Genomic DNA, 27,792 nt, shown 5'->3' on the forward strand with positions numbered 1-27,792 from the left:
GCCTCACGACGTGACACCATACGGGAACCGAGCAAGATCGCACGCAAGCAGCACCATGGCCCGCGCTCTCGCTCTCGCCGTCGTCCTCCTCGTCGCCTCCGCCGCCGTGGCCCTCGCCGCGGAATCCCCGGCCGCCTCGCCGAAGGGGTCTGCCTCGGGCTCGTCGACCTCGCCGTCGAAGGCGCCCACGGCATCCGAGAAGTCCGAGAAGGCCCCCACGGCGTCGCCTGAGAACGCCGCGGCGACGCCCAAGGCGACCCCCGCCAAGGCCCCGGCCTCCAAGTCAGAGGCGACGCCTTCCGAGGCGCCCACCTCCGAGTCCGGCGCCGCGTCACCTAGCGAGAGTGCCGCGTCGGAGACGACCCCCACCGGTTCCCCCACGAGCGAGGAGGCGTCCAGCCCTTCTGAGGCCTCGTCAGAGGAAGCCGCATCGCCCGACAGCAGCGCCGCCGCCGCAGAAGAGCCTTCCGCCGGTGGCGAGGCCGCCGCCGAGGAACCGTCGACGGCGGAGGCCGCAGGCCCCGCCGCCGATAGCCCGCCCGAACCCACCCACGCATCGGACTCGCCAGCGGATTCTCCAGGCCCAGCCGCTGATGAGAGCGGCAGCGCGGGCATGGGCACGGGCATCGCTGCAGCCGTGGTGGCCGCCGCCGCCGCCTCCGTTGTGCTTTCTTTCTAGACAGGCCCCGGTGGCCTTGATCTCTGATGCGCAGATGGTATGTGCTTCTTTCATTACAGAGAGGAATCTACACGCGTGATCTTAACTCTTTGAGGTGTCGACGATTTATTAGGCGTCTCTAAAATTTCTCCTCCAAATTATTTAGGCCTTTTCTTTGGTGTATGGTTAAATTTGTCCGTTTCCGTTGTTTTTGTGTATGTCTGTAATTTGAACATCCATAAATTATACATAGCTGTGTTTCTTCTGTCCGTTTTCTTTGTCATTCTTGTCAGTTTCGTATTGAGTTCATTATGCATTATAGCATCACGGTCTCTCGCATACTGAACTGAAACATAAACTTTCAGAAAAAAAAGGTCTGGTGAACCAAAACTCGCTATGGCGACCTTCAAAAATATATGTGAGCTAATGTAGATTTATAGCGAGTCTTGCAAATTGCAGCATATGGAACTGATAGAACAAAACTCCTTAGAGCTCGCGTATGTGAAAAGTACTCAAAACTCAGTGAAAGCACCTTCAAATGTACATGTAAAAAGGCTTTAAGTACTTTACGTATCTTCCTTTTACTACTACTAGGTGCCTGCCTGGAGGGTGGAGGTCATGTGTTTGGTGTAGGTTTACTATCAAACTTTTACAATCTCATAAGCTACAGCTCCCTAGTTTTTACGGGCTCTCGTGCATCATGGCTTTGAAAAATTCTAGTTGATCCAAACAATCCACCTTCTACAATTCATTTTTTAACAACCCACAAGCTACGAGGTACCTTTTCACAATCTAAGTGGATCCAAGCGGGGCTTTATAGATATAAACGTATGGAACTGTTTTATTGTGTCGTTGGTGTCAGCGTCTACATTGAACAAGTTAAGTTCTAGGTCAATAGAATTACGTTTTCAAATCTATAGGGGCCCAATTGTACATTAGTCTAATCAATCGTTCACCTTTATGAAAAAGAGTGTTTTTCACTATAGGATAAGGCTTTGACCAATAATTTCATTTTTATTTTTTATGTGTGATACAAAGTTATAACTATAAGAAAGTATTTTTCAAATACAAATATAATGACATCAGTTCTGTATCCAAAGGTTATATATACTAATAGAGTAATTGTTGATCAAGTGTTACATGAAATGAACCTTATAAAAGAAGAAAAATGGAGGGAATAATTATAAAAATAATAAACATCAATCAAATTATGATGGGGTCGGCCTTATGTTCTCCGCCACCCCATGTGCAAATCTATACGACCCTCGAGCCATAGGTCTTCGGAGCCCCTACGGCCCTATAGTGTATAGGCCTTCGGGTCCTCTAAAGTTTAGAGTAACTCTAGCAATAGCCCTCTAATCAAAACCCTAAAGATCAAATGGGGTTCTTTCTATTTTTTAAGGGTCACAAAAATATCTCCAACTTCAGCAATAGCTCCCATGGAGAGAGAGCTACCTAGAGACTCTCCTAGGAACCTAGGGTGAAGGGGGGAATTTGGAGGCCTCCTCAAAATGGGGAGCCAGGTAGAGGACCTATTGGAGTGTGTGTTTTTTTACTTCGTTCTCTAAACTTGAAGTAGGGATCAATTTAGAGGGTCTGATGGAGTTGCTCTTAACTAACTACTGATATGCACTTTGGAACACGTATATGTTTGAGAGAGAGAGCATTGTAGCACAAACAGTGAGACAAATGCTTAGAATTAAAGAACCTTTATAGTTCTTTTAGTCACAAAATGTTGTCGCATTAGCGGCGTCACAATACCTCAAGCACACTTTAACCACTAACTTCTACTCTATCGCTATCGCGTTCATGGAATCCAACATAACTACAAATGCTATGAAAATAGAAAATCAGTCCCAACATTTACACTACACATGACGGTACCGGTGGTTTTTAGTTTGGAGTGATCCGATAGCCGTTATAAGTCACAGTGCTACATTGTATGTAACACGGGCATTCTCTGGTCAAATTAAGTCTCAAAAGTTGGCCTGCGAGTTTTCATGAGGAGAGAGGAAATTTCGTAAAAGAAATCATATCCATTACGTCAACACAAGACGAAATTTCAGACGAGCAGCTTTGCACGGTTACATGGTGATGCTAATGCACTAATGCTGTCATGGAGTACGCGGTCTTTGTGACTAGCGCTGTGCGTGTGGCACTGGCACACCATACCACACATTCTTTTTTTTTTTGTTGAAAAATGCACACCACACATTCACAGGTGATCGACGGCATCACATGGCGTAGAGCACTTGTCTCGTCCACTTCGTCATGGCGCCCGCGAGTCAGCGTCACCCGGCGAAATCCAACGAGAACGAGGCGCCGTGCGAGCGAAGCCCCACTCTTCCCAAATCAGCGCAACGCGCCGATCGATCATCCGGCCTCCGTCAGGCGTCAGGCCTCCGACGGGGCAGTTCGTAGGAACGGCCCGGAGGAGGCGGTGTCGGTGAGCGACCACCACCACCAAGGCGAGGAGATGCCAGTGGGCGAGGGGGGCCGAACGGAGGGGCAGCTTTGGCAGTGCGGCACCGGTGTGATGCGGCGCTCCGCGCTCCTGGGTTTGGAATCGGATCCACCTCACCACCTGTCCCACTGCACTCGCGAAGATTTGTAGCTGTGGCAGCTGATCTGATCGTCGTCCCCACGGCGATTAAACGGGGCGGGAATCGGGGAATGGGTAGCAGTACAAGCGGAGCGTTTACGGCATTGGAGATCCCCTTGCGTAGTTGAGGCTCGCCATTGAATGCATTCAGCAAGTTGCAGTGCAGCAGCTCAGCAGCTCTTGGCGTAAAACTCCGTTCGGGTGAATTCAGCAAAAATTCAGTCTCAAGTCTCGGTGCAACGAAATCCAGAATGCTGCTAAAACGAGACAGAAGAAGAGGACAACAACAAAACTGTCCCCGAATTCTGAGAGTAAGGACAACGAATAATCTATGATTCATAAGCAAGACGGAGCAACCACCAAATCACACGTTAACTCACAAAATCTAGCGCAGCTGGGATGGCAATCCTCGGTATTACCACGGATGCTCAAGGGCACCTCCACCACATAGACAGCTGAGCAAACAGTGTCACACGCTCGCTCGCTCTCATCACTACGCTGCTGGTCTGCTGGAGTGTCGGCTGCTGCTGCCACTCGTCCCACTCACTCCCACGCGCACGCTCCCCACAATGCGCGGCTCCCCCCTCGCCGCCGCCGCGGCGTTCCTGTTCGTCGCCGTCCTCCTCCCCCTGGCCTCCGCCGCCACCTCCGGTGGCAGCGGCAAGGCGGCGGCGGCCCCCGCCGCGGCGAAGGCGAAGGCGCCCGCGGCGCCGCCGAACATCACGGCGCTCATGTCCAAGGGCGGGTGCAAGTCGTTCGCGTCCCTGGTGTCCAAGTCCCCCGACGCGCTCTCGACGTTCCAGTCGGCCGTGGAGGGCGGCGTGACGGCGTTCTGCCCCACCGACGACGCCCTCCGGCCCTTCATGCCGAGCTACAGGAACCTGAGCGCCGACGGGAAGGCGTCGCTGCTGCTGTTCCACGCGGTGCCCGTGTACTACACGCTGCGGAGCCTCAAGTCCAACAACGGGCCCATGAACACGCTCGCCACCGACGGCGGATCCCGGGGCTACAACTTCACGGTGCAGAACGTGGGCGACCAGGTGAGCATCCGGACGGAGGCCTCCGACGCCGCCGCGCGGGTGAGGTCCACGGTCTACGACAGGGACCCCGTTGCCATCTACGCGGTGGACGCCGTGCTGGAGCCCGTGGAGCTGTTCGAGCCCGCGGAGGCCCCCGCGCCGGCGCCCGCGCCCGCGGCCGACGCGCCCAGGGCGTCCACGAGGGCGCGCGGCCACCGCCCGCGGCACGTCGCGGACGCGCCCGGCCCGGCCGCCGACGACGCGGCGCCCGCCGACCAGAGGAAGAACGCGAAGAAGAACGTGGCCGGGCCTCGCCCGCGGTGGCTCGCCGCCATTACTGCCTCCGCTGTGGCCGTGGCCGCCGCCTTGGTTTAGGGGATTATTAAGGTTAATCTTCTCTCTCGAGGCGGATCTGCTCGAATGGTGGTGGTGTCTGTCGGTGGGTGCTGTGACTGTGAGTCGGTGCGTGAGCATGTGCCGTGAGATTTGGTGCTTCTCTTTGGATGGAAACGCCATGGTTTTTCTTTTCCTTTTGCCTTTCTTTTCGGTTCTTCTTTCTCCTCGCTCCATTATTGCTGTTGTTAGTATGAAAAAGATTGATTTGGTCTGCGTCAAAAATTCTGGATTCGAATCCGGGAACCATAATCCAATAGCTGATGTACATTCCCTGCCTTCTTCTCCGTTCTTTCTAAACGATGGATGAGAATATGAGATGCTAATTTTTGACGCCTACCTAGATTTACTCGCAATTTAATGGGTTTGTCGAGCAGATTGACGACGACGAGCAGCGGCTGCAGTGCAACGGCGGGCAGGTGGCAGGCAGCGCCCGTGAAACGTGGCGTGAAAAGATGAACAGGTGCTGCGGGAATCGGAAATCAACTCTGCAGGGCCACTCCCAGTCTCGCGCTCACGCCTACCGCTAGCTATGCTACCGCACGCACGGACGAACCCCGGTGGCCGGTGCTTGAGGTGTCGGTGGACGGTGGGCGTAATATCCTTTCCTCCATCTCGAAGTATCGAACGTATATGCATGTACGTACACTACACTTGAGAACTAGTAGCTGTAGCAGAAGGGGAATGGCGGGACCACCACGGTCCCGGTGGTGGTCCACTTGTACGTCTCAGATCTAACCCCGACGCCCCCGCGTCGCAAGGAAAAGTGTACTCTCTCCCGAGCTGGTCATTTCGCAATACACGTTGATTAAATCGAGAGTTGATTACTAGATTTTACTTGCTTCAAAACCAGAAAACGTCAGTCCCTCTGCCTCCAGACGGAGCAAGCACCTGGAATCATGCATGCCACGCGCACGGTATGAAAGGTTTGGGTGAACGTGGTTAGCCCTCGTGACATCCACGATTGCATGTATATATAGCTAGGAAGAGCCTCTAGCGTGGCGTGTACAGAATCTATATACTTGGAATACAAGTTGAAATCTATCTTATATCTAGGATTCTATCTCTAGGATTCTAAGCTAACAAACTCCTAGTATAACACGCATGAGATTACATATCGGTTAACACCCTCCCTCAATCTAACCTGTCTTCATCTCCAAGTTTAGATTGCGCTTAATTCATTGAATGCTTGAACACCCAAAGGCTTGGTGAAACCATCTGCGAGCTGATCCTTCGATGGTATGAGCCGTACCTGCAATAATTTTTGTACAACCCTTTCTCTAACAAAATGAAAATCAATTTCTATATGCTTTGTTCTAGCATGGAAGACAGGGTTAGCTGATAGATATGTGGCACGCAAACATGGTGGCTGTTCTTGTTTAACACCAAGTTCTGCAAGCAAAGACTCAACCCAGATTATTTCAGCCATTGCATTTGCTAAGGATTTATACTCAGCCTCTGTGCTTGACCGTGCTACAGTAGGTTGTTTCCTTGGACTCCAGGAAATAAGGTTTGGTCCAAAGAAAACAGCAAACTCTCCCGTCGATCGTCGATTATCAACACTTCGAGCCTAATCTATATCAGAGAATGCACTTACAAGAACTGAACTTGATCTATAAAATAGATATCCCCAGACCAAGTGTGTATCTTATATATATGAGAATTCTTTTCACAATAGTCCAATAAGCAGTAGTGGGAGCATGTAGAAATTGACAAACCTTATTCACTGAATAAGCAAGATCAGGACGAGTAATGGTAAGGTATTGCAATGCACCTACCACACTTCGATATTTGACACTATCATCATCATTTAACGCTTCTCCTTTAAACTAGGAAAGCTTTTCTGTTGTAGATAAGGGACTTGTGCATGACTTGCAAGAGCTCATACCTACTCGTTTAAGTATATCAGCTACATATTTTTCTTGTGACAGAACAATATCATGTCCCTCTCTTATGACTTCAATCCCAACGAAGAAATTTAATTCTCCTGGATCCTTCATATCAAAGTTTGCCTTCAGGTCTTGTAGCAAAGCTAAGATAGCTTCTTGAGAAGAATCTGTGACTATGATATCATCAACATATATGAGCATAAAGATAGATACACATCCTTTTTGATAAATAAACAGGGAGGTGTCAGATTTTGAAGCTTTAAACTCAAGATCATAAAGTTTAGAACTCAACCGAGAATACCAAGCTCGAGGTGCCTGTTTCAAACCACATATGGCCTTGTCCAATTTGCAGACAAAGCTTGTCTTTGTAGCATCCTCAAAACCTGGTTGTTGCTTCATATATACCTCTTCTTCCAGAACACCATGAAGAAACACGTTCTTTACATCTAGCTATCTCAAAACCTAACCTCATGACACAGCAATAGAGAGAACTAATCTGACTGTAGTAATTTTAATAACCGGGCTAAAGGTATCCTCATAATCTATTCCATACCTTTGCTTAAAACCCTTTGCAACAAGTCTGGCCTTGTATCCGTCTATGCTTTAATCTGCTTTCTTCTTGATCCTGTACACCCACTTGCAATCAATCAGATTTTGTCCTTTGACTGGAGGTACAAGGTATCAAGTTTTATTCTTGACAAGAGCAGAGAACTCCTATTGCATAGCTAGCTTCCAATTTTGATCCTCTAATGCTTCTTGTAGATTGTTGGGTTCACCTGTTGCACACAGGACCATATCTAATAGTACCATCAGTAAAAATTTTTGGTTTAACTATACCACTTTGGCCTCGTGTTCTTAGGCGAAGCTGCTATTCTTGCGGTGGAGAAGAGTGCACTTCCAATGCAGGCGGACGAGCTGTATGTGTTGAAGAAGATGTGGCCACACTGGATCCTGAAGTTGTTGTAGAGGATCCTAGCCCATCTGCCGCAGGAGGATCGCCCTCGATTCTTGTGACTGTCGACAACCCCGCCTGATCTCCACCGAGTCCGCCACGTGCTGGAGCTGGACTGGGCGCACCCGTGGAAGCGCGTGCGCCTGGATTCGCCTACCCACGCGTCGGTGCTGGACTGGCGGTGGACGCATCCCACGCGCTCGCCTGCGCGCCTGACTGCTGTGCCGCAGTATCAGCCCGGGTTTCAGCGCCCGGATCCACATGAGAGTCCATGTTGCTTCTGTCGTGTAGCCGAGAAGGGAAGGAACCCAAGCATGCGATATATGCCACTATTTTGCTCCAAACTTGATTCTGCATCCATGTTTCCTTACCCTTGTTCCTATAAATCATCCAAAACACTGGCATGTTGATTAGTAACAACCGAATCAGTGTAGTTTACCCTCTCTTGGCTCGGATTTTGGAGATTATTTGGAAGGAGCAAGATTTCTTTGTGAAGGGAAGCGCCAGCCTTTGGACGCGGATCATCAAAAGGAAAAACCGATTCATCAAACACAACATCTCGAGAGACATAAACCCGACCAGTTGATATATCAAGACATTTGAAGCCTTTGTGCAAGAGACTATAACCAAGGAACGCACATTTAAGCGAGCGGAAGGAAAGTTTCTTAGAGTTGAATGGCCAAAGATTAGGCTAGCAGGCACATCCAAATATGCGAAGGGAACTGTAGTTGGGTTTTTGTTTAAGAAGAAGCTTGACTGGTGTATTGAAATCTACCACTTTGTTTGGCAACAAGTTTATTGGATATGTGGCTGTTAAGAAAGCTTCATCCCAAAACTTTAAAGGCATAGATGCATTTGCAAGAAGAGCTAATCCAACTTCTACTATGTAACGATGTTTTCTTTCTGCTAATCCATTTTGTAGATGCGCATGGGGAAGGAGACTTGATGAGAGGTGCCTATTTTTTTGGAAGAAAGAGTTCAATAATCTTCCTACCAAATTTTCTTTCAACTAGATTATGAAAATTTTAAAAAACTTGGAAGACATCTGATTTCTGGCGCAGGAGATAGATCCAAGTGAACTTGTTGAACTCATCAATGAAACTAACATAATAAGAATGTTTTCCAACAGAGATAGGAGCAGGTCCCAAACATCAGAAAATATAAGCTCAAGGGGAGCACTAGAAATATTGTTGGATTTATTATAAGGTAGCTAATGACTCTTTGCTCTTTGGCACGGATCACAAATAGACTCAACTGTTTGATCACTAATATTAGGAAGATTATTACTCTTGGTAACTCTTTTAACAATAGGAAAAGCAAGATGACCTAAGCGACTATGCACCTTGATGTAGACGGCTTATTGACTCCAAGGGCTTGTTTACAAAGAACAGCTCCATGCAACACTAAGGGATAAAGGCCTCCTTCACATCTCCCTTGATGAATGACTTTCCTCGTTGCTTCGTACTTGATAAGAAAGAAGTTTGGATGAAATTCAAAGTAGGTATTATTATCAGATGTTAAGCGATGGACAGAGACAAAAATTTTATAAGTGCTTGGAACATGAAGAACATTATTGAGATGAATATTATGATTTGGGGTTTGTAAAATTGCTTGACCAATGTTACTAATCTTCATACCTGTTCCTTCTGCTATGTGCACTTGATCATGGCCACTTTATCTGTCCCGCACCATCAGCTTCTCAAGATTGTTGGTGATGTGGTCGGTTGCGCCACTATCATCATACCAATTGGTGTCGACTCCATATGGAGCTGCAGGTGTCTTATTGTTGTCATCATCATACGTGTACCAACAATCTAGAGCTTCATGTCCCAACTTCTTGCGTATATGGTACTTAGGTTTGGAGGAGTTTCCTGAATTGTTCTGATTGTTGCTTGAACATGCCCGAAGGGTTGTTGCTGCGACCACCAGTGCCATGATCCCCACGGCCACACCCATTGTTGCCTCCATTGTTGCGCCCACGAAAGCCTCCACGCCCTCAAGCTGCTAAGTTTGCCGAGGACAAGAAGCTGCCATTGCTGTTGTTCTCCAGGAGCATCTCCAAACGAGTCTCATATGCAACAAGATGTGCATAGAGATCATTCATTCAGAGAGATGGGATCTGTTCGACCCATGACAGATGACACAATGGGATTATAATCGAAATCAAGGCCAAGGAGGACAAAGGAGACAAACTCATCATCGTCAACGGGTTTTCCAATGGTGGCAAGCTCATCGGCGATGGCCTTCATCTTGGCGTAGTAGACAGCAACCGTCATGTTGCCTTTCTTCAGCGTGGAGATCTGTAGTCGGAGATTGGTGGTCTGGGCACGTGACTGCGCAGAGTACATGGACTCCAGCGTTGTCCATGCCTCCACTGCAGATGTGATTTGACCACCGACACCAACACATCCTTGGTTAGGGAGTTGACGATGTAGCTGATGATCTGCTGGTCTTGCGCCAGCCAAGCATCGTACGACTCATTGGGAACGACCTCCTGCTTGGTGTCCTTCACGACGACCATGGTCTTTGCCGACGCCTTCGTAGAACCGTCCAGGATGCCCATGAACTTGGCACCCTTGATGGCAGTAAGGATCTGAGCCTTCCACAACAAGAAGTTGTCTCGCGTCAACTTTTATGAGATCAGCGGACTGAGGGACGCCAGAGAGCTTGACGACGATGTCATGGATGGTTTTTTTTCTGGTGTAGATATATCTAGGAAGAAGTTTAGGCTCTGATAACCATGAAAGGTTTTGGTTGAACGTGGTTAGCCCTCTTGGCATCCACGGTTGCATGTTTATATAGGTAGGAAGAGTCCTAGTGTGGCATGTACAGAATCTGAAGTTTGCTATAGATATACTTGGAATACAAGTTGAAATCTATCTTACCCTTGGGATTCTATCTCTAGGATTCTGAGCTAACAAACTCCTGGTATAACACGCATGGATTACCTATCTGTTAACACGGTCACCCCTCACCACCCCACGGACCCCGCCGGCGCCGGAGCGGGGCATTCCCAAACCGGGCACGCCCAAACCAAATGCGAGGCCGTCCGGAGTCCGGACACGCGCCCGCGCGCCACGGGAAGGCCACGGCCGGGTCCCTCGCGGAACCGGAAAACCCACCCCACCCACACGCGTCCAGCCGGCCGCGGGCAGCGAGCGCGAGCCCGCGAGCGGCCACCAGCCACCGCGCGCGACCGCACGAGGAAGAGAACCGGCCGGCGCGCACCACCACCGCACGCGCGCGCCCTCGCCCCCTCACCCGCGCTAAAATTAGCCGCGGGTGCCTCGTACATAAACCCCTGCACCGCGCATGGCCTCATCGTCGGAAAAAAATTAGGTGCGGACGGTCCCCAAAGCACTCCCGTGCGGCCCCCCTCCTGATTTCTGCCGCGTGGGTGTCCAGCGCACGAACGGAAGCGCACGCTCGGCTCTGTCGCGTGGGAACGCCTGGCTGCTGGCTCGCTCGGCTCGCTCGATCGATCCGTCGCTAGCTCGCTCGCTCGGCTCATCGTCAAAACAGAAACCAGGGCATCTAGCAGAAACCGTTCGTCCGCTCGCGTTAAAACCTCCGCTAGATGAGAACCGCGCCGCCTCTCGTCAAAACCTCCGCGTGAGGATCCGTTCGTTGTCTGCCACCGCACCCCTTGTGTGCCGCCGACGCTGCCACCGTTTTCCGATGCCGTAGCCTCGATCAGGAGAAGACGTCCTTGTGCGATCCTGATCGTGGCACACGAGGACAGCCGCCATAAAAATCTTCGACGAGCATCCCAGCCGTAGCAGTCGTCATGGGAGAAGGAGGCCAGGAGGATAGCAGTCTGCATTCCACGACAGGAGAAGCCTCCTCACATATCGCAACTGCAATGGCGGTAGGAAGCCAGGAGAAGGACAACGTTCTCGACTCGTCGCTTATGGTGTCGTCTGTGCCTGCCCTAGCACACAACGGAATGCAGCCAACGCAGGTACATATTTTTTTCACATTCTTTGGTCATCATGAGTTTTCACGTGTGTTTGACCGTGTTACATGACCTCTAGCTCCACTGATTTGTGACCATATATATGCTAGATTGCACAGAATTACTCCGACAATAACATCAAAGTTTGTTGCATGATACCTGAAGAAATAGCAGATGAAGCACAAGGTAAGGTAACTAAATTACAAATAATTTATTTAACTAAGAGCGTAATTTATTTCGTATCGTAAAGGTAAGTCACATTAATTCTGACTTAATGTACAACAGATGGCTGATGAAGTTGTGCAACCTATGATCGTTCCTAAAGTTGGAATGGCTTTCGAATCAGAGGATAAAGCTTATGAGATGTACAACACCTATGCTGGTAAGATTGGGTTTAGTATTAGAAAGAGCCATACAAAGCGACGAGGTGATGGGACTCTACGTCAAAAGTATTTGGTTTGCAGTAACGAAGGTCATCGAGAAACTGAGTCATCAAGGCACACTACAAGGACGGATTGCGATGCTCGTGTTCAGTTTAGTGTCAGTAAAGAGGGGATTTGGACGGTGCAAAAGGTTATACTTGATCACAACCATTACCTTGCTAGTCCAAATAAAAGGGACAAGCTGAGGTCCCAACGAAGTGTTCAAGAAGCGGACAGGAAGCTAATTGGGCAGATGAGACAATCCGGGATGAATCCAGCCCAGGTTTTTGAGTTTATGAAGGAGTTTTATGGAGGAGCCGACAAAGTGCCATTCTCACGGATGGATTGCAACAATGAGATTGGCCGTGAGCGCAAGAAGTACTTAGAATCCAATGACGCAGAAACAATACTGGAATACTTGAAGCGTAAGCAGATAGAGGATCCAACTTTTTTTTATGCCATGCAAATAGACAAGAAAGATGGTCGGATAGCTAATTTCTTTTGGGCAGATGGCCAATCTATCATGGATTACGCATGCTTTGGTGATGCTGTGTCATTTGACACAACGTTTCAGACCAATAAGTTTGAAATGCCTTTTGCTCCATTCCTCGGAACCAACCATCACAAGCAGACTATCATTTTTGGGGCTGCATTGTTGTTTGATGAGACTATACCATCATTTGTTTGGCTATTTGAAACCTTTCTAACAGCAATGTCAGGCAAACATCCTAGCACAATCTTCACTGATCAAGACGCGGCCATGGCAGGAGCAATTGCTTATGTATTTCCAAACACAAGTCATCGCCTTTGTTTGTGGCATATTTACCTTAATGCTGCTAAACATCTCGGCCATGTAATTCAAAAGCATCCTGACAAGTTTCTACCTGATTTTAAGAGATGTGTCTATGAAGACAGATCGGAGTTTTACTTCAAAAAGAAGTGGGATGAATTGTTGCGTGACTATAACCTTGAGGACAACAAATGGATGGCAAACCTATATGATTTGAGGGCAAAATGGGCTGCTGTGTATCGTGACTCATTTACAGCTGATATGAACTCGACCCAAAGGAGCGAAGGTATGAATAATGTATTTAAGAAAAGATTTCGTAGAAAACTGGGTCTTTCGGAACTTCTTGAAGAATGTGAGAAGGTTTCCAGTAGTCTTCGTAATAATGAGTTGGATGAAGATTTTAATTCACGTCGAAAGAGCCCAGTTACTCATATTCCTCTGTTGAAGACCGCAGCTGAGTCATATACAAGGAGGATGTATAAAGAGTTTGAGGAAGAATTTAACAAACAATTTTCATTCTCTTGTAAGTTGTTGCAAGCCGAAGGGTCAATTCTGACATATACGGTTACACATATGCATTCTGATTATGGAGCAACTGTCATATTCAACAAAGCAGACAGTACCATTACATGTGCTTGCAGGAAGTACGAATCCATAGGTACGTATATATATTCAAATTTGAAATTGCAATAATACAGCATCTAATACAAATTGATGAAACATGGCATTCATATCTGATAGGTATATTGTGCAAGCATGCCTTCAAAGTCTTCAATGTCAACGATGTTTTCATTTTGCCTTCGCAATATATCCAGCACAGATGGACAAAATATGCAAAGAGAGGATTTTATATTAAGAAACAAGGATCTGAGGAGGAAAGTTTAAAAACCCATGCCGCACGTATCTCACGGAAGGCAACATCTATTGCATTGAAGTGTTCAAAGTCAAAAGAACTTCTTGATCTTTTGGAGGAAGCTATGGATAAGTTGGATTTGGATGCAGATAATTATCTAAGCAAGATGGAAGAACAATCGAAGGAGGCTCCTCTTGTTTCAGCTAACTTCGCAACAGATACATTTAAAGGTACAATATCGTTTAGAGTTCCTGAGGTGGTAAAAGGTGCAAAGAGTAAACGAGGGACCATCTCCCTTGAAAAGAATACAGGCAAGAAGAAGAAAACTGCTAAAAATAAAGGTATTGATTGTACCAATTCTAGCATTATTGTTTTATTCTATACTTGTATTATTAACTATATGTGTTTGACTGTAGGAGAAGAGTCAAATAATGTAGCGGAAAATAGTTATGAAGGTGCTGGCCCAGATAAATTTATTGTAAGACTTTTGGCTTCGACTGCATTTATTTTTCATATTTATTTGCTTACATACTATTTTTATGAATATGAGATTTTTATGAACATTTTCATATTCTATGACAGGATCTAAATGATGGTAGCGTTGATGCTAACAGTACAATACCACACTTCAATATGCACGGGAATTCTTCTGTCACGAGCGTTCCATATATTAGAGGAGGATACACAAGTCTCTTACTTGGGGTTGATCAAGCTGCCACAATGCAGCTGCCTGCTAGAAAATTAGATTTTGATGGACCGACAAATAAAGAAAATATGTAACCTTGTTGTGTTACAGCATAAATTTATTTTTACTGATGCTTATTGTTCATCTAAGCTGTTTTAGAAGAACCAGCCATTTATGAGATCACATAATTTGCTTCTTTTTTTACCATATTACACTCTGTTATGTTGTCATTTTTCTTCTTTTTTTATACCATCACATTCCATAATTTGAAACATCCATATATAATTTCATATCAAAAGAAAAAATAATACATTGATCATGTCAAGAAAAGATGATACATTGATCATCTCTTTACATATGTGATTACTACAAAGTACAAACTACAACATCAAACATTCACACTCCGGACTGCTCCAAGAACTTGACTTCCAACTAGGTGGTGAGCTCGATCTCATCGAGGACAATATCACTGCAGACTTAGTCCAGGAGCTCTCGATCAGAGCATCAGTTTGTTCAGAGCCATGCTGACATCAGGTTCTATGTGTGCATTTTGGCAGATCTCTTCTAATTCTGTCCTCCTTTTCTTGACAACTTCAGCTTCCATCTGCATGAGAAAATTAAAACCTGAATGATTACAGTAGGCTGTGAACAACGTTTAAAGACCAGTTTAAAGGCCAGAATAGTGAACACCAACAAAGAAGTTAAACCTTCTCAATTTTTTCCTGGGAGAGAAGGCCAGGTGATGTGATTCCCTCCTCTGATAATACGAGACTGCTCATTACATGTCAGGCAATGAAACAAATACCAATTGCATATCAGCTTCGCAGTTGCAGTGACATAATATGGTGATAATATTATCACAACTGTGCTTCTCTTTTCAGTGTCAGGAAGTGAATTTAGCTATGCAATTACAAGGGCCAATCAGAAATCACATTCACACAAATGGAGCATGATATAGTGCAGTAAAAGATACTTTTAGACCAGTATTGGTGGATGATGATTTATGTGAAAGTAGAGAATCCAAACCAGACAATTGCACGTATCAAAATCACTTAGCTAACTGAAAAAGAAGAACCCAAAGCAGACAGTTGCACACTTATGCAGTTATGCTGTTACAGCACCCTAAAACTACTAATAGCATTAGTGTGCTCTATTCAGTAGCAAAATAGACAATGAGATAATTGATCAGCGTATGGAGTACGACCAAAAGGAATTTACCCCCTACATTCAGAAATCACAATTAGCCCCATATAGCATCAAAAGCTTGGAGGAAGTTAACATGCACATTCAGAAATCACAATAACAGATAATAGCATCATAACCCTGCGGGAACCAGTACTGCTCGAACCGGCATCTGGAAGATATGATTTCTGTCAAAATAGAGGATACAAATAAGCCAGTTAATCTCACAGTATCTTGCCAATGTGGGTGCTAGTTTCCATCAACCTGTGCGCATCAGCTGCTTCATATGAAGGGAACGTCTTGTAAATCACAGGCTTTACCTTGCCAGTGGGAGCGACGACCGCAGGCCACACATTCTTTTCCACCTCGGTGCAGAGAGTTGGACGACGTTCCCATGCAATTTTTTTCCCCGTCGGACCCCGGTTGTCACAAGAATGCCGTCTCCGCTGCACGCCGAGGCTCACCGGAGCGCCGCTGCGTGCCTTCGTCATGCGATGCTCATGGGCTGGCAAGGACCACTGCGACGGGCGCCACGCCGTGCCCAGGCGGCAAGCCCCATGAGCTCCTGCCGCTCCCGGTCTTGACCTGCAAGTAGAGGCCGGCGGAGGGCGTCCGCGGGAATCTCCATGGCGAGCAGGCCTCGGCGGACGGCGTCGTCGGCAACCTATAGGGCATGGAGGTCGACGACGCCGCAGCGGCAGGGGGCATCCTCAGCGACCTCGCTGGAGAGGAGGCCATCGAGCGCCTGCAAGCCGATGCTGCGCGCGAGAACGTCGGACACCTGCCCGTCAACGTCAAGTACGAGGGAGCAAGGGGCGCAGCGGCACGCAGCACAAGATCTACGGGCGGCGCCTGCTGGACGCGCTCCGCGCCACGGGTGGCGGGCAGCCGCGCGCCGTCAAGGCCGCGGCCGACTCGGCGTTGGCGCTCACGGCGCGCGGGCAGACGCGGTGGAGCCGCGCCATCCTGCTTGCCGGCGCCGCGTGCTGGTCAAGGCGGGCGGCAAGATCCGGCGGCGCCACCGCCGACCGAACAAGAGCAGCAAAGCGGCCTCTTTTTCCCAGGAGGAGGAGGGCAGGGGCAAGGTGCAGGAGCGGCTCCGCGTGCTGGGCCGCCTCGTCCCGGGCTGCCGGAAGCTCCCCGCGCCGGACCTGCTGGAGGAGGCGGTCGACTACGTGGCGGCGCTGCAGATGCTGCGCGCGAGAACGTCGGACACCTGCCCGTCAACGTCGAGTACGAGGGAGCAAGGGGCGAGGATGTGGGCGCGGATGCAGTGGCGATTTTTTTTCCGAGGATGGTTTCCGGCGGCGGACGAATGGATAAGGCGTGGCGGAGCGAGCCGAGCAAGATCCGAGCTTCCATCTGCGGAGCGAGCCGCTTGCGGAACGAGCGAGCGTGCAGCTGGCAGCCGAGCTGAGAGTCGAGGCGGAGCCAGGCCGTTCCCACGCGCGCTTCCGTTCCAGGATCGCTGGACAGCACACGCGGCGCAAATCGAGATGGGGCCGCACAGCGATGGTTATGGGGGCCGTTCCCATGCAATTTTTTTCCCGTTCACCCCAACACAGCAGAAAAGGCAAAGCGACACGCACACTTCAGCCCAGCGCGCGAGAGCAGCCCGCACCACCGCCAAGCCAGCGACGCAAATGGCCCGCGCCGTGTTCCTCGCCGTGCTCCTCCTGGCCGCCGTCGCGGTGGCGCCGTTCGCGGCGGGGGCGCGCGACGTCGCGGCCGACGCCGTCGAGGGCAGGTCCCTGTCCGCCGACGCGCCGGCGGCCGACGCGCCCGCCCCGGGGCCCGACGCCGCCTCGGCCCCGGACTCCTCCTCGGACGCGCCGTCCAGCAGCAGCTCCTCCTAAGGCACGCCCTAGCTACGTTGTTACCGGTTGCGAGAGCCTCCGCCGCCGTACGTCCGGAGATCCACGAGCCGATTCTGCATTCGTTGATTGAATAACATCCACCCGATGATGATACGTTGGGTGCGGCAACCAAATGGAGTTCGTTTTCCTTTTGTTTTCTTTCATTTTCGTTTGAATTTTGATACGATCGCCCTTGGGGCCATACGATAATTGTATTTGTTTTCGTAAGTATACTCCATTTGTATCTGTATTGGAACCTGAGACCATCGATGCCAACAGATTCTCGACACTCATTCGAGTAGCATTGATCAATCGAACTATATATCGAAGCGCTCAGCTAACAAACGTGCGGATTCATGAGCTACTGCTACTGTTCAGGAAAGTGATTTATGGTGTGGCATCGTTCTCGAATCGAAAGTAGCTCATTTAGATGGAAAAGCCCAGTTACGTAGCTGAAGAACCAGAGCTGAAGGATGCTGATAAAAAGGGGTTCAGAAGACGCCGGTGGCAACCGTGCAACAGGAGCACCAACCATTTGTAGCCTGAATTTCGTCTGATACTTGCAGGAGTATTACTCGACTGATAAACTAGCCGACATGAGTTCTATCGTTCCAGACTAGAATCAGAAGACAGAAGAGCACGAACCTGCATCCTGCATCCCCAGCAGAGTGTAGAGATTAGGCAGGCACATTGAGGGCCTTGGATCATCAGAATTCAGAAACGAAACTATCGGCAGAGTTGGCCAACAACTAAGGTGGCGTTTGGATACCAGGGGTTAAACTTTATTCCTGTCACATCGGATGTTCAGATGCTAATTAGAAGAATTAAATATGAGCTAATTACAAAACTAATAGCATAACCCCTAGGCTAAATCGCGAGACGAATCTATTAAGCCTAATTAATTCATCATTAGTGAATGGTTACTGTAGCACCACATTGTCAAATCGTAGGCTAATTAGGCTTAATAGATTCATCTCGCGATTTAGCCTAGGGTTATGCAATTAGTTTTGTAATTACCCTATATTTAATACTCCTAACTAGTGTCAAACATTCGCTGTCAGGGGCTAAACTCCCAAACAACCCCTAATTGGGTCTGACATTTGCGTACTGCTGTAGCGGCTGTAGGCTAAACTGCGATTCTGCAGTAGCTAACCCTAGAGGCTAGTTAAAGCTTACGACAAGTGGAGTTGCTGCTGTGCTTTGTCGAGATCACAGAAATCTTAAAAGCTGAATTCTTTAAGTTTTCGTTGTTACGGATATCAGTTAGAAGTAAATGGGGCAAGAGGCACTGAAATTAGGAAAGCAGGTAGATGGAGAATAACCAATTTCAAATTACTTAAGGAACTAAGTTGAAAAAAATCTTAATCATTGCATATTTGTATCACTAACTCCTTTCACATGTGTTACACTACCTGCCCGTATCTAACCTACGGCCTGTAGCACAAAGGGCAGGGCGAAATTGAAACTCCTTTCACAGTCAGTGTCGTGAAACTGCAAACTATGGTCAGCTGAAAGCAGGCGCAAGAAATGGAACACATCTAGCCAGTCTCAAGAATCATTGCACATACCGATAAAATTTAAGATAAGAATGAACAAGACACGCAGAAATTGGGAACATCCAAGAAACTTTGCTGAGACAATCAATTCTTAATGAAACAGCAAGATAGGGTAGCAAAACATTTGGTTCACCGGTAAACCGAACATCATAATCTACGCTGACATACTACATAGAGTAGCAGTCTTCCAGTGGTTCCCAACTCCTAAACAAGGTTAAAATCCAAACATCCTGACTCTGTTTTCCTCTGCCCAAAGACTTGGCACTGATGATAGAAGGATCCCAGCTTAGTCGAACAGGCTGAAGCCCATGTCCTGCAAAGGCATATCGAACAAAACAATTAGTTGTTGAACCAAGTTTGATAAAAGCCACACTCTTACTATAGCCCCTAGAACAGCAAGACTAGATGGTATATGGAATGACACAAAATTTGCGTAAAGGCGAGGCATTTGCTACAAGAGAACATATGAAAGATACGTCAACATAGGCAATAAAAATCAGGCATTACTACAAGATAACATATGAAAGCCTTTTGTGTACCACCTGATCGTAGCATTCTAACAGGAAGCATAATGGATACTAAAACAAACATGGGCAATAAAAATGAGCTTACATCATCACTCTCTTCCTTCTCCTCCACCTTCTCTTCCTTCTTAGCCTCAGCCGCAGGAGCAGCACCACCACCAGCAGGAGCAGCAGCCGCAACAGCAACACCACCGCCGCCGCATGGGACTGAAGCAAACTTCTCCCTACCGGCAGCAATGAGCTCAGTGATGTCCTTACCACTCAGCTGGGACAGCAGTAGCTCCATCTTTTCATTGTCAACCTCAGCACCAACTGCCACATAAGAAACAAGATTAAATGTGCCATCTACATATTACAGAATGCACATGTAGCTTTAAACCATATAATACTTGATCTATATCGGAATGAATGCACAACTCGAAACAACATGAAAAAAATAATAATTAGTGCTCAGGCCATTTCCAGTTTAACAATATAAAGGTCACTACAAATGGACAAGGCTACCCTATTTCCAAAATTGATGACTTAACAGACAAGCTCAATTAACAGTAACAAGTTCTTCAAACCAGCAATTAGCTATATGTTATTACCTGACTCCAGAATAGTCGTCAGGTCCTCCGCAGAGGGGCTGTTGTTGCCAGCAAGGACAGCAAGCAGATAGGCAGCAACGAACTTCATCCTGTTCAATCCACAAAGAAACAGTGTCACTAAAAGTCCATTTTTCAGGCATAAAAGGAGCTAGATTAAGTGATTGCATAGCAATAGAGCACCCTTCAGCAAAAACCCAACCAAAAGATTATACAAATAGCCTTCAATCTAGTTGACAACACATGAATCTATCATAATACAAACACTTAACATTTTGTGTGCCACCAATGAAGCTGAAAGTTTTAAACTTCTGGATACATGAATTGAAATAACCCCAAATACGTACAGTCTACAACAGCACTAGGTAGTCAGCAAAGCAAATCTTAACCACGTCTTCTCGACCTGTAAGCTAAGCTAATAATTCCATTAAGTATACTCAAAATGATTCAAGCAAATCCTAATGGTCAACATACAATCTGAGGGCTAAGCGAAAGATTTAATATCTCATCCAGACCTGAACAACCACCACCAAACAAACATGTGCAAACCATCATCCCATTTCAACAGAAGCAAATCTACTGACTACTATGGCGCCACAAGACTAGCAAAACGCGCATTTTGGAGCCAACCCAGCAACAATAACAACCCTAGAACGAACAGCCAGATCGCTGTAACGAACAGAAGATCAGAAGACACCATACACAGAAGGGATCTAACGTGAGAGGATCGGCGAGGCATACCTGGATTGTGGGAAGCGAGAGCCCGAGGAGGAGGAGCGGCGCGGCGGCTGCGGAGAGCTCGAGCAGAGTCTAGGGCTTCTGCGGGTTTGGAGGAGTTGCTGTTTTATACTGACGTTGATCCGCAAATCGACGGTTCCTGATCGGCGGAAAGGCCAGCAGGATGGGCCCAATCCCGGACTTATTGTGTGGGCTTGAGTACGGGCCTATAGCCGCTAAAAGGACTGCAGGCCGAAAGTAGTTGGGCCATGAACCCTCCAGCAGGTTGGAGGCAGGAACTACAGCTCTAGCATTTGTGGTGGCACTTGCTAACAAAAGGGAGTGCAGAAGGGGAACGATGTGCAACGTTGTGCTGCTGCAAATTGAACAGAATAGCTTTCTTATTTACAAATGGATTGAGCCGTGGGTGATAAAAGGCTGTTCTTTTTGCTGATTATGGAATATAAGTAGATCAATGATATCAAAGTATAATAAACAAGTGGGGGTGGGCAAACAATTAGAAACATCAGTTCATAGCTTTGCTGAATTGTATCACAATTCACAGCTTTCAACTGTGTGCACTGAGTATAGCTTCCACTTCATGTTGTCAATTTCTCATGACTATTTTTTTTCAAACAGTCGATAAGCAATAAACAATGAGAGGGCCAACATCACCTGTCATACCTAAAGAGATTGCATCACATGTCCTTGAAGGTGTTGAGCTTTGTGATGGAATACTCAGGAATCTTTTCTTATGTGAGTAATTGGTTTTTCTTACACTGATATCATGTTTCTCTAATTCCATGTGCGTTTATGTAGAGAAGTGCTATGAGAATGTTTTCTCCAGGCCTAGAAATAAATGTTATTGAGCCATTCTGCCAAGACGAAATTGTGCTAGACCGACAATGTGCTGAGAAAAGGGTTAGTTCTATTAAAACCATTTGCCTGTTATCTGATTCTGGTTGGTGTTCATTCAACCATACAGAATTGCATCTTATCATAACAGGACAAGGAAATAAGAGAACGGATGCAAGATATGTAGTGAATATAAACTGGTTTTTCCGATGCCCCTGGAATCAGAGGTCACACTGCTAGAAAGGTAGTCTAGTAACAGATTTTGCGCTCTATATACTACCGTAGCATCATTATGTCATTAGTAGCTTGTTAAATGGCGTTCCTGTCTCCTAGATGAAATTCAAGTTTTTTTTCCTCATAAGAGATATAGGGACTGTAGTAGAGTGATCCACTTAACAACAAATGTCTTTTATGTCAGATGCTTTATTCACAGCAATTTCCAATTTCATACTTGATTATGTAGTTATTTTTTCTGCTATTATCATGGTAGTTTTTCAAGCCTTTGAGATTAAATGGGGAAAATTCTTTTTTGCCATTACGAAGGTGACCCTCTAAATTTAGCTCAACCTTCGCCACGTGTTGCAGTTTGTGACTGCACTCTGTCCGGCACTACTCTGTTATGGCAAATGCTCCTCCAATCGTAACCACGCCCAATTCAAGCGAGGAACCGGTATACCACACGCGTGGCGCGACACGATGCTAAAGCCCCTTACCTAAAAATAGCCAAGATTCTCGTACATAAACCCCTCACTATGCCCCGCCTCATCATCACAACATAGAAAGCAACCAAGCAAGCAAAACCACCATTAGCCTCGGTCTCGCACTCCCATACACCGCGACGCAACATCACCCACTGCCAAGCTAGAGTCAGCAATAATGGCCCGTGCCATGTTCCTCGTCGTGCTCCTCCTGGCTGCCGTCGCGGTGGCGCCGTTCGCGGCGGAGGCGCGTGATGTCGCTGCCGACGTCGAGGGCAGGTCCCTATCCGCCGACGCGCCAGCCTCGGATGCGCCGGCCCCAGGACCCGACGCCGCCTCGTCCCCGTCGGATGCACCGTCCAGCAGCAGCTCTTCCGACGCGTAACTGCCGATTCCCCGCTATCCAGAGATCTACACCACATTCTTGGCATGATCCGGCACGTCGACTTCTTTCTTAATTCTTTAGAATAATATGCACCTGATGACACGTTGGTGCGACAACACATTGAATGTTGTGCTTGCCTAATTGTAATCTTTTCACCTTATTTTTTACCTTTCTGGCAAAATCATTTTTTGTTTTTTGGATCAGCGGTAAGTCAATGACACATACAATCAATTTTTATCTGGCTATCAATAGTATTAAATGTCATTTACAAGATGTCGGGTAGACTGTCCTATACAACAGTTCAAACAACTGTTGTTGGCAAGAACTGCACGTATAGACGATGACATAGACAATTTGTACAATAGTCTGTCTGTAAAACCGTTGTATGATCCATCCACGCACCTCCGGATCGAGTGCGAAAATCAACCCGCACGCTTGTCTCAAGCAAGCAGCAGCGCTGCACTCAGCCGCGGAGGCCACACCGCCTTCGCGGCGACGGCGCCCCAACGCGAGGAAGCCGGCCGCGCTGCGAAGCACGGCGGTCACAGGACGTCGGGAGAATCTGGCTACGCTACGCCAGTCTCCATGCCTGCCTTCCTCGCTCCTCCCCTACAAGATTTAGCTCCCACTGGAAGGTATGTGTGGGCGGGATCCGCGGCGGCGCGGACATTGAGCCCAACAGCGAGGCCACGCTGGAGCGCGCCGTGGCGTGGCAGCCAGTCATCACCATCAATGCCGCCACCTTCCAATGGGGTGCTCTTGGGCCCCTGCGACGCCCTGAGAGAGATAGACCGAGAGGAGGACAAAAGAGACAACACCGAAGAGAGATGAGAGGCCGCAAGTCTCATTAGAAGGTCAATTTGGTCTTTCGTCTAAGCTTTTTTATTTCTAAGTAATATCAATTTCATACCAGCAAAATCTGTTTTATACAAGCAATAAAATGGTTACACACATCAACTTTATACTTGATCACCATGATTTATGTGCCGATGAATGGATTAAATACTTCGTAGACAACCTAATAGATAAATCTCTGTATAAGTTGTCTGTTTCACTATCTATATGTGATAAAAAGACAGCAGTTGTCTAAATTGTTGTGCCCTTGACACTGTGAGAGAGGGCAAGAATCACGGTGGTCGGTGCACAGTGAGGAGCGGAGGAGGTGGAGCATGAGGGCGGTAGGTGGGTGCCTAGTGGTGACAGAGTATAGGCCCCGATTCTTTAGGACATTCTAAAATTCCTGTCATATCAAATGTTTAGATACTAATTAGGAGTATCAAACATAGACTAATTACAAAATCAATTGCACAGATGGAGGCTAATTTGCGAGATGAATCTATTAAGCTTAATTAGTCCATAATTTGACAATGTGGTGCTACAGTAAATATGTGCTAATGATGGTTTAATTAGGTTTAATAGATTCGTCTCGGGAATTAGCCTCATAATTAGTTTTATAATTAGCTCATGTTTAGTTCTCCTAATTAACTCTGAATATTTGATGTAACATAAATTTTAGTCCGGATTAAAGATCCGAACAACGGCGTGAGGACCGAGGAGGATAGACGCTGTTGCGGAGTCCCAAGGACCCATGGTCTCATTTGCATCACATCGGGACAATGCAAAAATCAAGGATGGCTGGAGAGGCCGATATTTGCTTACAGATCTAGGTGGGCTGCTTTGTTCATTTCTTGTTTGAGCCACATAGTAGTAAAAAAATTTGGGCCAAATCTAGGTTAGTCCTTGGCCTACCTGAACTACCCACGGTGATCCGCCGCTGATTCCAACTTGGCATCTACCATCAGCTATCCTCCACCTAATGTCAATCTTAGCTCTTACAACCTGCCCGATATTTATTATTACCTGAAATGAAAACATACAAAAAGCAATCGTGGTCGTCCATATTGTCGATTTTAGCAGTAGAAGGTAGCTTTGCATTACATAAATTGATTACTAGAATTGGATAGGTCACAATATTGATTTTAATGGAAAAAATGCAAAAATTAAAGTTAAATAGACAGTAGACATGTCTTGTTCCAATTAAAATACTAGTATCTTGCTAAAATGTAACATCCCAACAAACTAAAGTTTCAAAGGGTATTGATTCGATCAACTTGGAATATACAAATATTAAATAGTCCTATCTATCACATTTAGAAAAATTTCTTTGGATCTAATATGATATTCACCCACTAACATGATCCTATTAATCACATGGGAACAAGGTATGGCTAGAACCAGCCAAACTCCTAGAGACGTTCCCAACAGAACGTATGGGAGTAAAGCGTGGAATCACCAAAAATAGCCTCAAAGTTGGCACTCAGTACGCAGAGCCACAAATTTTACGCATGTTGGTGGATGCCACCATTTTTTTCGGTCTTTCATCCGAAAGTCCAAAAGTATCTACACATATACCCGTGTCCATCGCCACCTCTCTTTCTCCTCTCAAAAACAGGCCATGCCCTCTCAAAAACACACCACACCTATCCTGCAAACCATAGAGTGAACCACAATCTGAAAACATTGCAACAAACAATGGCACGCAACCTCACCGTCATGGTGCTTGTTCTGGTCTTCGTAGGCACAGTGGTGACACCATTCGTTCATGCGGGCAGCTATGCGACTGGCACATCAGGCAAGGCAGAGAGTGCACCCAAAGCAGCCGCTGAGGGGCCTGCTGAAGGCACAGGATCAGCCGTGAAATGGCCGAAGGGAGGCCCTGAGCTTGTTGATTTTGTCATCAAGAACCCCTACTTCGGCCCCCCACCTGGATCTTCTAGCGACGGCCTCCCCATCGATCCGACTCCAGAAGGCAGCATGACATAAAAACAATCACCGTTGGCCAAATGTTAAGGCAAGGATCCAGAATATATATTACTACTCCCTCTGTTCTTAAATATATGACGCCGTTGAAGCAAAAGCGCATGGGTTGCAATCTGCATCATGATTTGTGCAACATTTTCATGTGTTTAATTAACTTTCTATCTTATTTACAGGTACATACTCCACCAAAAAGATAATGGACCTTATCGGTTTTGCAATGAGCATACGGGGACAAAAACAAATCAATCCTACTTCACCTTATTCCTCGTCTATTTGTAATGCATGCGTACTGATTTGTTTTTGATGCAATGTATTATTACTGATTATAGAGTCAAGTTAACCTTTGTCATGGATGGAACGTCAACACCTAAAAGCGGAACTCCCTGTAATTCTTTGATATGCGGTGTTGGAACTTCAAATTGCATCGCGAAAAGTACTTCGATCACTTCATTCGTGATTCTAGGTCGGGCTTCATACTTCACATGAATTTTGTGCGAATCTAGTTGGAATTCTAGGAAAAGTATCATGCCAAATTGGACGGAAAAGGCTTATATTAAAGGAGAGATAAATTTGTAGTTTAAATACCAAAAAAATTAAGCATCACAATGCTATAGGCTCGCATGTAAATGATATACTACTTTCAAAATAATTTCGACACCAAACTTAAAGGGTGTTTGGATATACCCCACTAAAGTTTAGCACCTGTCACATCGGATGTTTGGAGGCTAATTAGGAGTATTAAATATAAGCTAATTACAAAACTAATTGCACATATATTTAATTTGCGAGACGAATCTATTAAGCCTAATTAGTCCATGATTTTTGATATGACACTGCTAAAGTTTAGCACCTGGTATTCAAAAAATCCCCCACTATTCGATACGGAATGGCGGGTTTTCCCAAACTTGGCATTTGGTTCTCCAGCTGACTGCCGGGCCCTCAAGTGGTCCTGCATCAGGCGCCAAACGAAAAAACAGACGAAGTCAAAACTCCCGCCACGCCCAATCCTCCCCGCCCACTGACGCGTGGGCCCCAGGATACCACGTCACCGATCCGCGGCGCTCGGGAATTCTTCCTCCCCAACTCCCTCCCACTCCACGTCACCGATCCGCGTCTACCTGCATGATCCCATCCGTCCTCAGGAACGGTGGAGCCCAACCGCGCCATCGAACACAACCACGTCACCGATCCGCGGCTCGCACGTCCCACCAATCGCGGCCCACCTCCCAACCTCTATAAAGCCGCACGCCTACCCGCCTTCCTCTTCACCAAGCAGCAACAAATCCCCAATCTTCATCCACATCCACTCGTCTTCTCCGAGCTAGTCGAGCGGCAACCCCCACCCGATCCCGATGGCGCCCAAGGCCGAGAAGAAGCCCGCCGCCAAGAAGCCCGCGGAGGAGGAGCCGGCGGCCGAGAAGGCGGAGAAGACCCCGGCGGGGAAGAAGCCCAAGGCCGAGAAGCGGCTGCCGGCCGGCAAGTCCGCCGGCAAGGACGGCGAGAAGAAGGGCAAGAAGAAGGCGAAGAAGAGCGTGGAGACCTACAAGATCTACATCTTCAAGGTGCTCAAGCAGGTCCACCCCGACATCGGCATCTCCTCCAAGGCCATGTCCATCATGAACTCCTTCATCAACGACATCTTCGAGAAGCTGGCGGCGGAGGCGGCCAAGCTCGCGCGGTACAACAAGAAGCCCACCATCACCTCCCGCGAGATCCAGACCTCGGTCCGCCTCGTCCTCCCCGGCGAGCTCGCCAAGCACGCCGTGTCAGAGGGCACCAAGGCCGTCACCAAGTTCACCAGCTCTTAGGCGATGCGGTTGTCTTCTCGTGGTTGGTTCACCCCTGTAGTAGGATGGTTGTTGCAGCGGCGGTAGTTGCCCTGCTTTCCTGTATCTCCAGTACTTGGTCGCCTGATTAATGTAAGAAGTGTGCGCGTGTGCTTTCGTGAATCTGGTGTATTGTTCCTGAGTAGTTCACCAATGCAATTTCTGATTGCAAATTCATGTATTGCCTGGATTAATTGTCCATTCCCTGAGCATCAATTTCTGCTGAAGTCTCTCTTGGTTTGAGCTGCAATTTTGTAATTTCGGTTGTCTTCAGTTCCTGCCTCTGTTCTTCAGAAATAGGGGCTCGTTCTGGCCTCTTTCTGAAATTTGAGGACGACTGGACGTTCAGGCCTTTCGTCAGTATTTAGCCTTTCCAAATTCAATATCGTGAGATTCGCAATTTATGTTCAGCGAACATGAAAACGAGAATCCCTGGTAGGTGCGCAGTTTGTAGGTTGGGATATTCAGTACTGGCAATTTGATTTCGAATTGTTTGGGCGGTATGGTGAGGGCGAAGGCACATCGAAGCCGAAAATTTGGGCGGGAGCTTGCCAAAATGTGGCGAATT

General features: G+C 47.4%; 4 protein-coding genes and 1 non-coding gene across 5 annotated transcripts; 3 read left to right on the forward strand and 2 right to left on the reverse strand.

The window, feature by feature from the left end:
• Positions 1-3,695: 3,695 nt before the first annotated feature.
• On the forward strand, positions 3,696-4,951 carry LOC117859958 (fasciclin-like arabinogalactan protein 1). Its single transcript, XM_034743163.2, has one exon. The coding sequence runs from the start codon at positions 3,830-3,832 to the stop codon at positions 4,652-4,654; it is 825 nt and encodes a 274-aa protein (XP_034599054.1). The 5' UTR covers positions 3,696-3,829; the 3' UTR covers positions 4,655-4,951.
• Positions 4,952-9,580: 4,629 nt separating this feature from the next.
• On the reverse strand, positions 9,581-9,723 carry LOC117862311 (small nucleolar RNA Z247). The gene has a single exon (XR_004641962.1). It is a non-coding gene; the product is annotated as a small nucleolar RNA Z247 (small nucleolar RNA).
• A 1,652-nt stretch (positions 9,724-11,375) lies between these two features.
• Positions 11,376-14,126, forward strand: LOC140223253 (protein FAR1-RELATED SEQUENCE 5-like). Its single transcript, XM_072294777.1, has 5 exons — positions 11,376-11,474; positions 11,579-11,659; positions 11,754-13,338; positions 13,422-13,874; positions 14,116-14,126. The coding sequence occupies exons 1-5, from the start codon at positions 11,376-11,378 to the stop codon at positions 14,124-14,126; spliced, it is 2,229 nt and encodes a 742-aa protein (XP_072150878.1).
• A 4,738-nt stretch (positions 14,127-18,864) lies between these two features.
• On the reverse strand, positions 18,865-20,820 carry LOC117859580 (large ribosomal subunit protein P2A). The gene is made up of 4 exons (XM_034742713.2): positions 20,665-20,820; positions 19,927-20,015; positions 19,425-19,648; positions 18,865-19,125 (listed from the first exon to the last, which is right to left on the reverse strand). Exons 2-4 carry the CDS (start codon positions 20,012-20,014, stop codon positions 19,099-19,101), a joined length of 339 nt encoding a protein of 112 aa, XP_034598604.1. The 5' UTR covers position 20,015; positions 20,665-20,820; the 3' UTR covers positions 18,865-19,098.
• Positions 20,821-26,655: 5,835 nt separating this feature from the next.
• On the forward strand, positions 26,656-27,347 carry LOC117862271 (histone H2B.1). The gene has a single exon (XM_034745805.2). The coding sequence runs from the start codon at positions 26,751-26,753 to the stop codon at positions 27,204-27,206; it is 456 nt and encodes a 151-aa protein (XP_034601696.1). The 5' UTR covers positions 26,656-26,750; the 3' UTR covers positions 27,207-27,347.
• The last annotated feature ends 445 nt before the right edge of the window (positions 27,348-27,792 follow it).

Source organism: Setaria viridis, chromosome 6, assembly GCF_005286985.2.
Source record: "Setaria viridis chromosome 6, Setaria_viridis_v4.0, whole genome shotgun sequence".
Lineage (NCBI taxonomy): Eukaryota > Viridiplantae > Streptophyta > Magnoliopsida > Poales > Poaceae > Setaria > Setaria viridis.

Bases quoted from the DNA above. Each gene is read 5' to 3' on its own strand.
- LOC117859958 (XM_034743163.2), top strand. From the start codon at position 3,830: ATGCGCGGCTCCCCCCTCGCCGCCGCCGCGGCGTTCCTGTTCGTCGCC.
- LOC117862271 (XM_034745805.2), top strand. From the start codon at position 26,751: ATGGCGCCCAAGGCCGAGAAGAAGCCCGCCGCCAAGAAGCCCGCGGAG.
- LOC117859580 (XM_034742713.2), bottom strand. From the start codon at position 20,014: ATGAAGTTCGTTGCTGCCTATCTGCTTGCTGTCCTTGCTGGCAACAAC. The intron at 19,649-19,926 runs GTAATAACATAT...CTTATGTGGCAG, and splicing joins GACGACTATTCTGGAGTCAG to TTGGTGCTGAGGTTGACAAT. The intron at 19,126-19,424 runs GTAAGCTCATTT...ATGCCTTTGCAG, and splicing joins AGAAGGAAGAGAGTGATGAT to GACATGGGCTTCAGCCTGTT.
- LOC140223253 (XM_072294777.1), top strand. From the start codon at position 11,376: ATGGCGGTAGGAAGCCAGGAGAAGGACAACGTTCTCGACTCGTCGCTT. The intron at 11,475-11,578 runs GTACATATTTTT...TATATATGCTAG, and splicing joins ACGGAATGCAGCCAACGCAG to ATTGCACAGAATTACTCCGA. The intron at 13,339-13,421 runs GTACGTATATAT...CATATCTGATAG, and splicing joins CAGGAAGTACGAATCCATAG to GTATATTGTGCAAGCATGCC.